The sequence below is a fragment of the Solea solea genome, chromosome 1 (assembly GCF_958295425.1).
Source record: "Solea solea chromosome 1, fSolSol10.1, whole genome shotgun sequence".
NCBI classification, from domain to species: Eukaryota; Metazoa; Chordata; class Actinopteri; order Pleuronectiformes; family Soleidae; genus Solea; species Solea solea.
Genome location: NC_081134.1, coordinates 33,220,012 through 33,236,555, shown reverse-complemented (window position 1 = coordinate 33,236,555; position 16,544 = coordinate 33,220,012). Strand labels below are relative to the sequence as shown.

At 43.4% G+C, this 16,544-nt stretch overlaps 1 protein-coding gene across 1 annotated transcript; it reads right to left on the bottom strand.

The window, feature by feature from the left end:
* Positions 1 to 2,551: 2,551 nt before the first annotated feature.
* On the bottom strand, positions 2,552 to 15,863 carry dlec1 (DLEC1 cilia and flagella associated protein). The gene is made up of 38 exons (XM_058622869.1): positions 14,712 to 15,863; positions 14,480 to 14,620; positions 14,275 to 14,413; positions 14,046 to 14,159; positions 13,763 to 13,950; positions 13,234 to 13,463; positions 12,443 to 12,527; positions 12,262 to 12,349; positions 11,956 to 12,129; positions 11,729 to 11,865; positions 11,011 to 11,103; positions 10,791 to 10,881; positions 10,539 to 10,701; positions 10,240 to 10,432; positions 10,085 to 10,161; positions 9,821 to 9,983; positions 9,644 to 9,740; positions 9,416 to 9,546; positions 9,177 to 9,329; positions 8,441 to 8,571; positions 8,175 to 8,325; positions 7,536 to 7,652; positions 7,317 to 7,438; positions 7,028 to 7,219; positions 6,874 to 6,941; positions 6,654 to 6,805; positions 6,453 to 6,568; positions 6,288 to 6,358; positions 5,698 to 5,918; positions 5,458 to 5,610; positions 5,240 to 5,362; positions 5,063 to 5,157; positions 4,813 to 4,900; positions 4,484 to 4,681; positions 4,237 to 4,401; positions 3,981 to 4,131; positions 3,050 to 3,161; positions 2,552 to 2,944 (listed from the first exon to the last, which is right to left on the bottom strand). Exons 1-38 carry the CDS (start codon positions 14,793 to 14,795, stop codon positions 2,830 to 2,832), a joined length of 5,082 nt encoding a protein of 1,693 aa, XP_058478852.1. The 5' UTR covers positions 14,796 to 15,863; the 3' UTR covers positions 2,552 to 2,829.
* Between the last annotated feature and the right edge of the window lie 681 nt (positions 15,864 to 16,544).

Here is a 16,544-nt window from a genome sequence, read left to right as displayed (position 1 = left end):
TTCAAACCTCCAGCTGCTATGATTATTGATATCAGTATATAAATAGATATAAACAGGTAATTAACACTTAAAATGTCCTTATAGCTGCCTCCAAATGTAGTATTAAATAACATGTTAAATATTTACATAATGCTTTTAAACGCTAGATTGGAATTACGTAAGTAAAAATCATATTTAAAGTCAATTTAAGTGTGAAAACTGGGTTTTTATAATTTAATCCAATCCAACTTTATTTATAAAGCACTTTGCAACAACAGCTGAAACAAAGTGCTGTACATCAGAGATAAATAAAATAAATACAAATGTAGAAACCTTTAAACAGACAGTGAACAATACAAATGTCACATCAGTGATTCCCCTGTGACTTACACACCTGTAAACATGTGTAACATCAGTGATTCCACTGTGACTTACACACCTGTAAACATGTGTCACATCAGTGATTCCCCTGTGACTTACACACCTGTAAACATGTGTCACATCAGTGATTCCCCTGTGACTTGCACACGTGTAAACATGTGTCACATCAGTGATTCCCCTGTGACTTACACACGTGTAAACATGTGTCACATCAGTGATTCCCCTGTGACTTACACACCTGTAAACATGTGTCACATCAGTGATTCCCCTGTGACTTGCACACGTGTAAACATGTGTCACATCAGTGATTCCCCTGTGACTTACACACGTGTAAACATGTGTAACATCAGTGATTCCACTGTGACTTACACACCTGTAAACATGTGTAACATCAGTGATTCCACTGTGACTTACACACCTGTAAACATGTGTAACATCAGTGATTCCACTGTGACTTACACACCTGTAAACATGTGTCACATCAGTGATTCCCCTGTGACTTACACACGTGTAAACATGTGTAACATCAGCGATTCCCCTGTGACTTGCACACGTGTAAACATGTGTAACATCAGTGATTCCACTGTGACTTCCACACCTGTAAACATGTGTCACATCAGTGATTCCACTGTGACTTACACACCTGTAAACATGTGTCACATCAGTGATTCCCCTGTGACTTCCACACCTGTAAACATGTGTCACATCAGGAACCTCAGACATCGCTCCTCTGACGATGAAGGACATGTTGTGTTTCAGTCAGCAGGTGCATCATCAAGTCTGAGCTCCAGACTCATGTGCAGTGATAGTAAAGAAAACACACAGGTTTGTTCAGCTATTCTTTACAGGACACTGCATTGACTTCCATTCATTTGGACAGTTTAAACAAATCCCTAACCAGCTAATACCAAACCACAGTTCCTCAGGAATGAGGTTCTGCCTCATTAGGGACCAGGTTTTGGTCTCAAGAACAGGTCCTAAAGAGGTAAAAAAAAAACACAAGCACACACATGCACCTGTGAATCTTCAGAATTAAATCAGCTGATGCACTAAAGTGATACATAATGAGCACTAATAACAGTCCCATGCAGACCTCTCTCGTCTCATTGTGAGGACACGGGACGCGACTGTGAGCATAACAAACACCGCGCTGACCTTGCCCTGAAACCTGCACACGGCAGTGTTTTACTCTGATCACTCGTGCCCTTGCTCGGTGTAAGACTTATTGAGTGCAATGAATATCAATTGGACATTTGCATGTCTCTGTGGATTTGCAGTGTTTGTTGATGTAGTGTGTGTGTGTGTGTGTGTGTGTACACCTTGTAAAGACCCTTTCTGGCATCAACAGTGAACCAGTCGTCCTCATGGAGACCAAAACCTGCTCCTAATGACGCACACCATCAATTGTGAGGCTCTGGTCAAAGTTAGGGTTAGGCAATAAGTGGTGATGGTAAAGGTTGGGTTAGGGTTATCCTGACATTTGTTATGTATTATTTATCAATCAATCAATCTATCTATCAATCTAAAATCATTATTATAAAACAATGCATCTGTATGTAACTTTTACTGTTAAAATAGGTCCGGGAATCTTCACATTATCAAATCAGGCCCTCTTTAAAATAAAGTTTGGACACCCCTGTTCTAAAGTAAACAAAAACATAGGCATCCATCCGTTCTGTAATAAATATTTACATACATACTAATTCCTGGGTAAATGTGCCAGTTAGTTGTAGCAATTTGAATAATTGTATGTAAAAACCTTCAGTCATTGTGGTGGACAACATCATTTCAAGGTCCTTGACAATTCAAGTGCTTTTCTTTCCCCAAAAGTGTGAGCTGTCGCCCACTGGTGGGCCTTGGAGGTATTGCAGGTGAGCGTCGCCCTGGGCTATAACATCCTTCCATTTACAAGCCATCAAAACATCAAAATTAATAGAATATTAGAATATAACAATTGATATGTTAGTAGTTTAGAGTTCACTATTGTCTTTAACTACAGTAGAGAGCAGAGTGGATGTTTCCTTTATCTGTACTAATGCCGAGTCAATATACAACTCATTTGTTCGTTTGTTTATTTGAACAAAAATAAAGTTGCTTTGTAAGTTTCTCAGGCACTTGTCATACTTGCTTATGCAACAAAAATTCAATGTCCAAAATTGACACAAGTGGTGTTAAAGATATGAAGTTAATTCACTCAACTTAATAAGGTTATCATATTTTTATTTTACATTACAACCATCTTGCTTCATCCGTGACATCATGGTTAATACAGTTATTCATACAGAATTCCTGGTATTTTACCAGTAGTTTCAACACATCAATGTCTAACAAATCATATAAATAATAAAGCCTATTATACTGCACATACCGGTGGGATGTCAACCCTTCTTGGAATAAATCAAATAAATACATTACATTACTGAAGGAGAGCAGGATGAGAAGCAGGTGTTGACTGTGAGGCAGAGACATTTAGTCCAACCTGAACGCTTCATCGTAAGTTCCTGTTCCCTGGAGCTGCACAGTGAAGTCGGTCTTCACCAGAGGAGACTGGATCAGCACCGTGGCTCTGAACTCTCTTTCCTCACTACAGCACATTATTATAAAGAGTAGAGAGCGTGTTCATCTGTTAATGTACATGTCATTATTGTCATTACACTGTTGTGTACTGTGTGTGTCTTTATTTTCTCACCTGGGAGTGAAACTGATTCGTAATAACTGGCTGCAGGTGACAACGTGCGGCGTCTTGGACTTGAGAAGTCCAAAGTCCGGAGTCACGCTGAACACACACACGTCCTCTTCATCTGACACACGCACACAGATTCAGCCAAACTCACAATGTTAAAGCTGTAGTGTGTAACTTTGACTGATTTTTGTTAAAGGTATTATTCTGCCTCTGTTTGACATCATTCTCAACCTTTTCTAGGGCACTTCTTTGAGTTTTCAGTCCAGTTCCAACCTGTTACAGTCATCACACTTTGCATTGTCAAAATGTCCCTCTGGACTTTGTTGCTTATTTTAACCATAAAAAGGGCCAGAAAATGTCCTGAGAGTAAGTGTTTTCGCCCATTTTTCCAGCATAACTTTCAATATCTGGTAGTTAATTACAATTTACTGAATGTTAAAATAGTGTCGTAACAATTTAAAACTAGTTGTACATGAACACCAGATTTTGCCTGTTAAATTTAGAAATTTGATCAGTATAAAACATATTTAAAGTAACATTTGTTTGAGTTTTTGTCTCAATGTGCAAAAACAGGCCAAAAAATTTAAACTATGTACAGGCATTTTTTCCAACTCTTTCCTCTCTGGTGACAAAGAAGCTGATTCACCAGCTTCCTGCTACGAGTGAAATTACCGTAATAGCCACACGTTTGATTTTGACTTTGAATTTTTCTGATCGCACAAACCGTGGCGTAATTACGGCAATGCAAAGTGCACTTGGATGGATCGTATTAGATTTTGATAATCAGATGAGCTCATTCCAACATTACATCATGCCATCTTGTTAGTGCTAACAACAAAACTATTGAGGTCAAAGACAGCACATGTAAATAAGTGTATAGCCAAGTTAAAGTGATGTGAAAGAAGAAAAAAAATACAGAAAATGATTCATCGCTTACCTATGACTGATTTCCAGTATGTGTGGGATCCGCAGCAGTAGAGTTTTACTTCCTTTGTCTTTGTGTGCCCCACATAACAGGATCCAAAGTTGACACTTTGTGTGGACAGACGGAGAGTACAGAGATCCAGATGGGCCCGAAGAGGCACAGTCTGATCACAACAGAGAGAGAGAGAAATAAACTCTTTGGTATCATTGGTGATTATTTTAATTCCATTTTCTCTGTCTTTTATAAACTACTTCCCACAGCGTCAGACCTGCACGCTGTTGTTGCTGTAATGAATCAGGAGGTTTTGCTGGAACCTCAGCTTCATCTCCCCACTCCCCGCGTCGTGGATCAGCGTCACTCCGGGTGGGACGTCCTCATCCGTCTGACCCGCATGGTCCAGCAGAGGCAGAGAGCAGTGGAAGGCCACTTTCACCTGGCATTTACAGACGTGGATTAACAAGGTAACAGAGCATCTCTGTGCTACTTTATACTTCATCCCCGTCCCTGTGTCTCACCTGCACACTTTTCTGTTGTTGCAGCAGCATAAACTGGCTATCAGCTGAGGTCAGGTTGCCGGAGGAGCTGGTCCGGTCTCGCGACTGCGGCTTGAGCACCGTGAACGGAGGCTGAGTCTTCAGCCGGAAGTGTATGACCATCTCCGAGTTGTTTATCAGCTGGAGGCTCCGCGTGATGTCAAAGTCCCACACGGCCAGCTGTGGAACAACTCAGACACTGAGCATTACAGGGTCAAAAACTCTATGTACGTGCATGGGAATTACAGCTCACGTGTGAACTTTTAATACGTCGCAGCATTAATTAACGTTGTTGATTACTGGACCCTGACCTCCGTCTCCGATTGTGCTCTCAGTAAATCACCAGCCGAGGCGTGAAAGTCCAGCACCCCGTCGTCCTCCTCCATCTGCACTAACAGCCTGCAGCAACGGGGAGCCAAGAGGCAGAGATGCAAATTAATCAGACCCCCAATGAGCTGCTTCTGCCTAACCTCAGCTGATTTTTAGTTAGGAGGCATAAATTGAGCGGGGACACATTAGGGGTTGTGGGGGAACATAAAAAGCAAGGCTGTAATTGCTCACGCTGCAGGCTTCACGGCTGCACTCAGATCCATCCTGACGGGCTCCAAATCTAAACCCTGAGCTCGTCCGACTCTACCTGGGACACAGGCAGCCATCTGTAGACACACGACACCGCCAGGTTACATCTGTCCCGCTCTTCTTTCCCATATGTTTGCTATTAAAAAGGCACTGCGTTACCTTGGAGTCCAGACTCATGAAACCCAGAGCAAAGCCGACGCATTTGGACTCACTCGCTGAATTAGAAAGAGTCAGCGGAGTGAAGGAAACGTGGAAAGTGGTGCTGCTCTTTGCTGGAATCACCTTGAAAACAGACACACAAGAGGAAAACACGTCATTGCATGGTAGAGTTGAGGGGTTTAATTAATGTCTGTTGCCATAATGTTAGAAACCCTTACTATTTGCTGAGGCGTAATGCAGTAGGGATAATCTGAGCGGCTGCCCAGATGAGGCCAGATGTGGACAGAGATGAGTTTGGTTTCTACTGGACAGGGATAAAGACTCTCTTCCTTTCTGTCCCCATCATCGATATATTCTTCCTCTTCCATGTCCTGAACTCAATGACAGAAAATGATCATTTGAGGCGGTCTGAAATAGAAATCCCCAAAGCCTCTCTTATCTGTGTGACACAAACTCACACTTTGGCTTTGGAGGGAGGAGCTCGTGCACTCAGATCCCGGGGAACGAATCCCTTCCCAGGCCGCTTGAACGTCTCCGTCACAAAAGCTCAGCGCTTCCGCCATCACCTCGTTACCGTCCACGTCTTTGAGCGGAAAGGCCTCTCCGAACGCAACCACCACGTCCACCAGCTTGCGGTCGCCGTCGTTGATGTTATACGTCTCCCAGTCAATGCGGATATCTGTCGGTAAAGATAATGAACTATAAAGTCTTAATGTGAAGCTGAGGTTATGCTCTACTCTGGATGTAGCTTCATAGTTCTCACTTTTTAACAAATTAGTCCGATTTATGGCATATTTTTCTTGCAAGACTCTGGTTTGTGACCCAGTCGGAACAAGGTCCTTTCTGCAAGGAGTTTGGTTTCCTCCCACAGTCCAAAACATGCAGATTTGGGGATTAAGTAAACTGGACACTCTAAATTGAATGGTTGTTTGCCTCTACCCCGCCTATCGCTCTATGTCAGCTGGGATTAACACAGCAACCTCCCCCGTGACCCTCATGTGGAGGATAAAGCGGGAAAAGATGGATGGATGGATGGATGTTTACTTACCAAACATAGTGGGATTGTTGATGCGAAGAGAGCGTGAGACTGTGTCACCGCCAGATACATGCCTGCCAAAACTAATGATGGGGGGAAAACACACCATAAACATTCTAAAAAATGACAAAAGCAAACACAAATGAGACAACTGGAGAAGTGGACAGTGGTACAGACTGTATGATCGGCCCCTGGTTCTGGTCATCTAGCTGTGGGCCGGTTATCTGGAAGTAGAGTGGACATCCTTTCACTGTCATTTGTATGGAAATGAGCGTGGGCTCGAGGTCCCCAATCTGCAGGGAAGAAAAATCTGACTTCAGCGCTGTCCGTCCATCAATCCACAGCTAAATGAATGTGGGAAAAAAAAATAAAAAATACTTTGCATATGAGACGATCTCTGTATTCCCCCCACATGTCGGTGTAGGCCGTCACATCCACACTCTGGGTCTCGAACGGCCCCAGTGTCCCAGTGTTGGGCAGCACGAGGAAAGCCGCACCTTTTCCGTGAGCCAAAAGGCTGCTCACAAAATCTGTGAAGAAATATAGCTCGATTCCCAAAGTCATAAAACAATAATAATGATAAAAGTTTCAAGCGTACCTTCATGTGCTTTTTCCTCCACTTGCTTAGCTTGAAAGACGTGAAGCGGCTTTTTAACATAAGAGAGGCTGTGAATAAGACGCAGCCTGAGTCACATCGACGGATGAGAGTGTAATGTGATGCATTATTTATGTCGGGGACTTTCTTGCCTTACCTTTTCCCTAGTTTTTTTGGCTTATTTGGCTTTGAGACATGACAGGTGAAGTACTCTGCCTCTACGGCGAAAGTTGCAGGGATGGCAGTTTGGTTAGTGATCAGTAGCTGCTTTGTAACCGCCTTCTTTAAAACAACATCACTGCCAAAGTCGAGCACCAGCGTCGAGGGAGTCTCATCCCCTGGGACGGAGCTAAACGTCAGGGAACGGCAATCACATTTTGAGCGTTAATGCATCTGTGTGCCTGTGTCGGATGGTTAGGCACTAAGATTAAATCCAAAATGACTACCTGACACCAAGCAGCGAATAATACACACTGAGTGTCTGAGGATCGGGAACCAGAATACGCAGAACAAGACCAGAGTTCATCCCCTGGACCTCGCAGAGAGCAGCCACCTCGATCCGCTCCTGCTGGACACAAAGACACAAATAAACACGTAACAAAGTTTGTGTCCTTGAGTTCCATCCTTTGAAACTCAAGGCTCTTAAGTTGAAGAGTGGTCCTTACGTCGGTGTGAGACGTGAAATGAACGGCGACCTCCATGCTGGTGTTAGGTCGCAGAGTTCCAGAGGAGGGGTCAAAGCTGGCCGAGCAGAGCGACGCCTGCTCGCCCTGCAGCTGATCCTGGAGGAGGAAATCACCACGTTACGTAGAGAATACACGCCACAATGAAAGTGTCACACTTCAACATGCTGGGTCTGATTATTGAGCTCATTAAACTTATAATAGTGCAAGCACAGAGTTTCCAGGTGCACCGTGGGCATGAAAGAGGCGCCGCGACCATCTCAACCATCTTAAAACTGCTATTTAAGGTAGAAAACGGTCGCTTCAAAGATATAATATGCAAAATGCCTTCATTAAAATATCTTAAAATTACTTTTTTTGTTGTTGAGTTGCCAAAAAGTGACTGACACTCAATAAATTAAATAGAAATCTGTTTATATATATTTATATTCAAGGTAACAGTCACTACCCGCACCAGACAATTCCCATGATCCCGCACTGACTCCCCACATCATCAAACTAGAACTTTTTTAAATGTTTTTATTAAAAAAGCCCTGTCATTTAAAATATATCCTACTTTGATCTATTTTATCTTTGGAAATAACGGAAGGAATGTGAAGAGATGCAGTGTACAGTATGTACCATCCATTTGAAGTGTGAAGGCAGCAGCGTCTGGTTGAAAAGAGTGACAGCTCCCCTGGCAGGAACTCCGACGTAGACCTCAGAGAGGAGCAGCTCACAGTTGAGCAGACAAACCAGAGGAGACTGCACATCTGCTCGCACTGACAGACAACTAGAGGAAACACACAGGTGACGAACGTTCATGATTATTGTCAAAGGCTGCTGCTCCTCCTCCTCATCCGTCTTTAAACTGCACATAAAAGGTACATCTCACAGTGCATCCTCACCATCCGTGTCCATTGTCCACCGTCAGCTCCAAATGTGTTTCAAACTGCTGAGGACATTGTGGCCTGAAGATCACGTCCACACTGCAGTAGGCCATGGGGGGAAGAACACCTCTGTGTGGCTTCACTGATATCTGCAACACCAGCCCAGGTTAGAAAGTTAAGAATACAAATCAACATGCATGTGTTTAGTGCTTCAACTAGCAATTATCCATTAACTGATTTGATGTTTGGTCCATGAAATGTCAGAAAATGGTTCCTAAACCTAAAAAAAAACAGCTTTGACTCGAGTGGAGTATAACAACTATATTTACTTCATTGTCTTTAATCTTCTCTTACTTACCTACTACTAATTTTTTGCTGTTTCACTGCTTTTATATTTTCATTATTTTATTAACTTTTGTTTAAATGTGCTATAAATAAACTTGTACCATGTAAAAAGGTGAAATCATAGGTCAGTAAGTAGAAAGAAAGAAAAGAAAGAAAGGAGTAGAGCCAGACAGAAAGACATGCAATTGGAAAGCACAGGTATTGAGTCTTGTTTATGAGTAAATAAATTAAGGATAATACATTTTCCTGATAAAAAGCACCCTTCTAAGTTAATATTTAGTGTGTTGTGCATCTCCAAAAGTGAACAGTTGAACAGTATAGTCTAATGATTCAGGGGACAATGGACATGTCACGTCTTCGTATTACAAGTGTACAGAGGTGAGTTGTCGTCTAATTTGTCCACTGTTACCTGCACGTCTCGCTGATCCGGTGGAACTTCCTCCATCGTCCAGGAGGCCTCCAGCTGAGTGGTGTTAGTGAGCAGCAGGCTCGTCTGCGTCTGGTCCCCGAGTTCCACAAGCCCAAAGTCCACACTGGGGACACTAACGGTCACTGTGGGACCCTGTCCAAAGTAAAAAAGAGATCAATCAGTTTGAGCCTCACTCAAACTCAACTCACTCAAGTGTTTGCCGCGGAGATACTTCTCACCTTGAAGGAGACCTCCAGGAGCAAGACGACGGGCTCTTCGTGGTGCTCGATGTGGCAAACCAGGCTCGTCATCAGCCTCTCGGGTTCCACTCCAGTTAAGATGAGATCGAAATCAAAGCACTCGTTTTGCTCTGGATGGAAATCAATTCATTATAATAAAGAGCGCATTAAACAATATGAAAAAGCTTTGAATTTGAATTACTCAAAGTGTTGCAGGGTGTAACACACCTATTCTGCCAGTAGGAGGCTCTACATCTATGATGTGGCTACTGCTGATCAGCCTTTCCCAATGAAAGCAGACGAAGGTCTTGCTGTGGTTCCACATCTGCAGAGAAAAGAGAGTTTATCAACAGTGTAAACAGGAAATATAAACATCAAACAACACTGGAGTGGGACTTAAATAACCTTGAACTTCTTCTGGGTTGTTGTGCAAATAAAAATCTCTCCCGGGATTATGATTGCGTACGGCTCCAGCTGGACCTTGTACGGTTCTGTCGAGCCCTTGACTTCGATCTCCATGACGATGACGTCGCTCAACTTGGAGCCAGTGCGCACAGGCTGAAGGCCACTACACAAACACACAAATCACATGAGCATTATCCTGCATTTCTACATATTATTACACATTGTCCAAAGACCTTTACTGTTGCATATTCAATAGAACGTTACCTGGCTTCACTGGGCTCTGGCTGGGACTGTGGGACGTCCCTCAGGACTAAGTGACACACACTGTGGTAGTCCCTTAACTTAAGAAAACACAAACCACGTTTATATGATATTAATGAAATCTGATTCTTTTTATATACACTATATGTCCTTTATACCTCTTTAGGACAGAAGGTTATCAGGAACTCTTGGTCCTGGCAGGGGCCCAGAAGGCCTGATGTGGGGCTAACGTGGAAAGCATCATCTGTTGCCGGGTGAAACTGGATGTGGGAATGTCTCGGTGTTTCCCCTGGAAGCAGAGGGTGGAGGTTGGGCTTCAGGATCTGCCAGTGGAAAGGCAGCTCCAAGTGGCTTCACGGCCCAGAGAGAATAAGAGAAAGGCAAGACAAAATGTGAGTACGCATGACACAGAAGATCGCAGGCGATAACCCGCTCCTCTTCAACGTGTGCAGCTTACACATTGTTTCTGACGGTGATTACTTTCTGCTGCACAGAGCGAGGGTTACACGAGCTGAAGCGGACACAGTGCTCTGCCGTCAGGTCGTGCACTTCCCCGATCACGGGAAGCTCCTCCTCCCCGGACACGGACGCCAGCTCGACTGCAATCAGTTGGCCTTCACCTGGAAGAGACAAACGTGAATTATGTCACACCGGACCTCACACGGGAGGGTCATCGAATGAACTCGGCTGATCAGTGAGGAGATTTCACCTTCGATGGAAATGTCTTTGACTTGGCAGTTGTCACAGACGATGGTGAAATCCTGGCAGCTCCTCTCAGCGGTGATGGGAAAGAAAACCACCTGTAAACACACGCGAAAGTAAGGGTGTAAATATCCTGTGCTGACACAAATTGTACAGTTATACTATTGCAGATACATAATATACTGCGGTACCTTCTGACTTCATATTTGCCTCCATAACAGACTCACCTCCACTACAGTGGCCTCTCCCGGCTGCAGCACAAAAAGAGATGGGCTGATTGCAAAGGGTGGCTGCTCAGAGAAGTATGTTCTGGCCACGGGCTACAAAAAAAAAGATCGACATCAAAGACAAGGCAACTTTATATCGAGAGCACATTTAAACACACAACCAAGCGCTTTACAGACTTAAAGGCACAGCAACATAAAGGGTCTAAAACATAAAATCAATTCTTATCCTGAAGTGACGGCCAAAGAGAAACGGTGGGTCTTTAAAAGCGATTTAAAATGTTCAATGGTGGGGGCAGATTTCATTTCTATAGGTAACTCGTTCCCAAGTTTAGGGGCAGCTACAGAAAAGGTCAGATCGCCCCAGGGGGTGTGAAGAAGGAGTTCTGAGAGGTAAGAAGATGGTGCCAAACTGTTAAAGTTTTAAAATCAATCCTAAAACAAATAGGAAGACAGTGGAGAGAGCGCAACACAGGAGTGATGTGGTCTTTTTTCTTTTATCCTGTTTAAAAGGCGAGTAGCGGCATTCTGGGCTGTAGCTGGAGTCACTGGACAGATGACTAGTCTACACCAACATACAGGGAATTACAATAATCCAGCCGAGATGTTATAAAAGCATGCACTAGTGTCTCTAAAGATTTAAAGGCCTTCACCTTGGCGAGGAGCCTCAGTTGGAAAAAGCTGGAACCAGTTAAGGTTAAGTGAGGGTCAAGATTTTTACCCTGAGGTTTGAAGTTGGCCACTGGCTCTTGGGGATAATGGTGAACGTTCCAGCGCTGAGGCCGACGTTTTCACACAGGAACTCGACAAACTTCACTCCTCCGATCAGACAGTAGCCACAGTCAAGAACTCTTGGTACTGCACAAGGAAAAAGGGGGGGGGGAAACATATTAACAATTACAGCATGGCCAAGTAAATAGAATAGAACACAACTTTACTGTCACTCACGGGTGAGTATTGGAGGGGGTCGTCGGCCCATGAAGGGCACCACGAGCTGGTGCTCATTCTGGGTCTCCACCACGATGAAGTCCTCGTAATCCGCGAGCGAGTCCGGAGCGAACCGGACCGCGTACTTGCAGCTCATTCCAGGTGCGACGATGCCGCCCTCTCCGGGAAATCTCCCTGCAAAAGCAAAAAAGTATACTATTATAGTATGTCAACGTGTTACAGTAACAACACAGAGATCCACAAGCTGCACGTATGAAGTAGTGCTGTATAATCCAATCAAAACAACACCAGAACAGAAATGCTCACCCAGGCCAATAGAGAAGTATGGAGTGGTGGGAGGGATGACTCGGACATGACGCGATGAGGAAGTCATGTTTCTCAGTTCCAGTGTTGTCTAAGGCGGGACAGGACAGAACATGTTCCTGCAGATCCTCTCATAGTGAAAGTACTAAACATGTGTGTTTACTGAAACATCAGAGACACATACCTCATAGACTTGACCCACACTGTAGTCTGTGAAGACCACCGCGGAGGGATTTGCTACAAAGACTGGGACGATGTCACCGGATGAGCTGTCGCATAGAAAAAGCACAAATAACCCAAGTATTCAGTGTGATCTCAGCAGAGAGAGTCTCACAGGAAGTGGTTGTCGCAGCAGCACAAGACCACAAAGCATACATGTCAGATGTCATTGTTCACCTGCCTTTTGTTCACATCAACTGTGGATTAATACGAGAGAAGCAGCTTTTATCAACGTACAAGTCAAACCAAGGCCTGAGGCTACTGACTTTTCCTTCTGACATTAAGTCATTTACACTGTGTGCACTTTAAATCTGCAGTGTGCAGCTTTAGGCCTCTGATTAACTTTCATCTGAAAACAAGTTCTGTCAAGTAAGACTATGCATGACCAGCAGCAGAACTCACTTCTGTGGATGCTTCTATGCTTTTCATTCTAGACTTAGATAACACATGCACATGCACACAGTATCTATCTTAATAATTCATTTCACAAATGACAGACACTTATGTGGCAGTTCTTGCTTACAAAACAGGTCACGTGACGCCCCGATTGTCCCTCACTCGTGTGTTGTGGTTAACGACATTTCCGACGTATCTATAAGCAACATATGAGGTAAATATGATTTGTGCTTATAGTAAACATTGAAAAAAGGGACTGTCCTGAACTCACTGACCCTCTCTGTCAGTATCCTGCTTTTTTTTTTTTATGTATGACATTTACTGTAAAGTGTACAGCCAGCACATTCCAGGTTACTGTACCTCTGTTCCTCCGTCGCTTTCCTCTCACGGTCCGTCCTCGCGGCTTTAGTCCTGGATGAGGGCTGGATGAGGGACTTGCCGCCAGGGTGTGCATTTGGAGGAAGGAAGTGAGGGTTGAGCAGAAACGTGTGTCGCTCTCTCAGCTTCTGAAGGTCGTCCATCATCTCCGCCTTGTCCTTGGCGCTCAGTTCCCCCTTCCACTTCGGCTTGGGTTTGGCCTGGTTTCGCTTCTAGAACACGGGATATGATGGACATTTTTAGACTCTACATTACTGTATGGACTCGTGTAATTACACCTTCCTCTTTCCCAGAGCAACCCAGCTTGCCGGCACAGTTTAAAACTCAGAGGAACAGCTATTAGTTATATAATCTTATATAAGTCCCCCGATGTTTCTTTTGACTGTTATTTATTGTCTTCTTGTGGGGACATAGGGCAAAAAGCAGGGTACAACTTCTTTACTTAATTGGAGAACAATATATCATTCTTCTTAGCTTCTTCTTCACTCTGTAGAAACAAATGGATCCTCACCTCCCTGTGAGAAGTCTTCCTCTGTGGAGCATCTGAGGTGGAATCAAAGGTCATGGTGAGCTGCGATTCGTTCACGTCCAACATGGGGGTCCTTTCCAGACTGGGAATCAGCAAATAACCGTCATCCTGAGGCTCCTTGGACACGTGCATGGAGAAGCTGATGGTGGGCTTTGCCAGGTCCAATTTCACTGGCAAAAACAAGGACGGGCGAATAGTTCAAAAGCTGAAAACACAGACACAACACGTGATCAGAAGACGAGCGAGACGACGAGGTGTCGGGTACCTGGCGGCGGCGGTGCGTAGTGTGGTTTTAGTGACGGTAAGTAGTCCCGAGGGCAGATGAGGTTGTTCATTTCCAGCATATCGTTGTCTATGCACCAGGTCAGCGCCGCTTTGACTGAAATAATAGTAAACGTCAAATGACAGCATCGTTCTTGTTTTGACAGAAAGTGCACGTTCATATAAAACAATATCAAAGAGAGAACGCTGTGCCTTTACACTGTAATTATCACCTGTAAGGTGATCACAAATCTCTCCTTTTGTTCTTTTCCTGGCATGACTCTCTTTGGCTGCAGCTTTAGCTCTGGCCTGAATGATGTGATTCTCCAGCATGTCAGCCTCGTGTATGTGCCGACGATGTGCGTGATGAACCTGTGTGATTTGAAACAAACAGAGTCATCTTCCGTGGATTGTGACACAGCGTTTCCGTTTGGTTACCTGTTGAAGCTCTTCGACATATTTGTCATGGTAGCCGTTCTGTCCACTCTTCGTCTTGATGAGGTTGGCCAAAGTGTCTTTCCCGATGATGTCTCTTGTGTAGAGCTCTTTGAAAGTGCTCGCTAACACATGGGAAATATCCTAGAGTTCATGAAACAATTAGATATTTGTATATAACAACAGTCAGTTGCGTGGAGTTATGTGGGGTAGTGGCTAATGTGTCTCCTCATACCTGTGATTTTCCTGACGCAGGTCTGTGGCTGTTCACAGACGGCTCAGAGATCCATGTTTGTCTTGTCTGTGGTTCCTCCATCATGGCCCCATACAGCAGGTTACCTGACACGCTTCTCTTTATATAGTAGCTTTAACAGCATACATCTGCCTCTTGTCTTGTCTTTTCCCTCTTTTTCTAATGTTGTCTGTTCTTTATTATTACTATTATTTGGCTTTCAGCTCATCAATGACATTTTATGTTTCACAGTTTTCTGAACCAAGACTATTTCTGCAATTTCTCCCCATGGATGCAGCTGACTTTTATCTTTACAGGTCACTGTGGCAACCATGGCAGGGAGTCTCATCTGCCTTTGATCCGTGAAAGGTAGATCATACATGGATGAAAGGCAGCAGTGCGACTACTCAGCATTTAAACAGCATATTCTCCCTCGAATGCTAATTTCTTGGTTAAAAAATGACATTTGTCGACTGTTAAACATGGGTTATTGGCTACCTGGAACACGGTCTGTGCAGTGTACAAACATCTAATTGACGTTTAAGATTGTAACGTTGAGTAAAAAACAACAGTTTCATCAAAGTTTATAAATTGGCCTAGAATTTATGATTACAGTGGGATTAAGGTGATGTTGGACTACAGCGTGTTTTTGAAAGTATGAATAAAGTTAGTGACATTTTGGAAAACACTAATAACAAGTGATAAAAAACACTGGGAAAGAGGTTGTGTTTAAAGATAATATGTGCACGTGGCTGCCTCCATGTGAGATGTGATGTCCGTTTCAAAGTAAAAGCATTGTAGTGTTTCGGTACCTTCAATTATTTGTTAACTATTAAGGCTCTTATTGTGAAACATTAGCAGCTCAAACTAAACAGTTGTGGCATTTAACTGTGTACAAAGAACTGTTTTTTTTAAGTATATTATTTATGACAGTTTTCAAAGGTGAACCCCGTGTAAAACATAGCAGCAGCCACGCCTTGTGTGAGGAACAAATGTGACGCAGCAAATTAGCGAAGCACACGTCACACACTGCACACGAACCGAATGTGGCGTTTAGCGCTGAAACTGTGTGGTATTTAGTATATAAGTATACATACTGCGAAGAGTGGTGGTTTCAGGTTTGGTCCGCTTCACCTGTTTTGCTGCTCGTCAGCCATGTTGTGTATGAGTGGTTGTCATAGCAACAGGTGAGGGCGGAGCTAGTATTTCTGATAATAGTTCACGTGATTTCAAAATAAAAGTGTTTGTTTTGATATGGAACGATAAATAGTTCACAATATAAACGTTTTTTAAGATAAATGATATATATACAATAATAACCGTGCGTTTGAGACCTCTGGGTTAGACACTGTTTTGAAAATGTGTAAAGAAAAAGGAAACTAATAAAAAATGTTCAGTTAATTACAAGTTTTATATAAATTATGCATATTAAGTTTATCTATTGGATGAAATTGGGGTTAAATGTACAATAAGAGGGGTGATGTATCTAAACTTAAGTAATACTCATTATGGCAAGAACAGAAAAGGGTGATATACTTTTATAATTTCCGCTTCATTTTGATTGGCTGATTGATCAGAAATGTATTGACCAAATCTATTAATGACCATGCAATTATTGTAGAGCAGGAGAGCAGATGCACTATAACACGTTTATCCAACAATCACACCCACATTCTGTGTGAGGTGTGGTGTTGTCACCTGTCACCGATGCGACAGCCGGCGTGAACATAGAGTACAAACAGGTCGTTAAAGGGTTCATGTAATTGGAGAAGGTTTCACAATATTGTGTCATGCAAATACTTTTCAAATCACAGCAAAACTCAGCCAAATCATTTG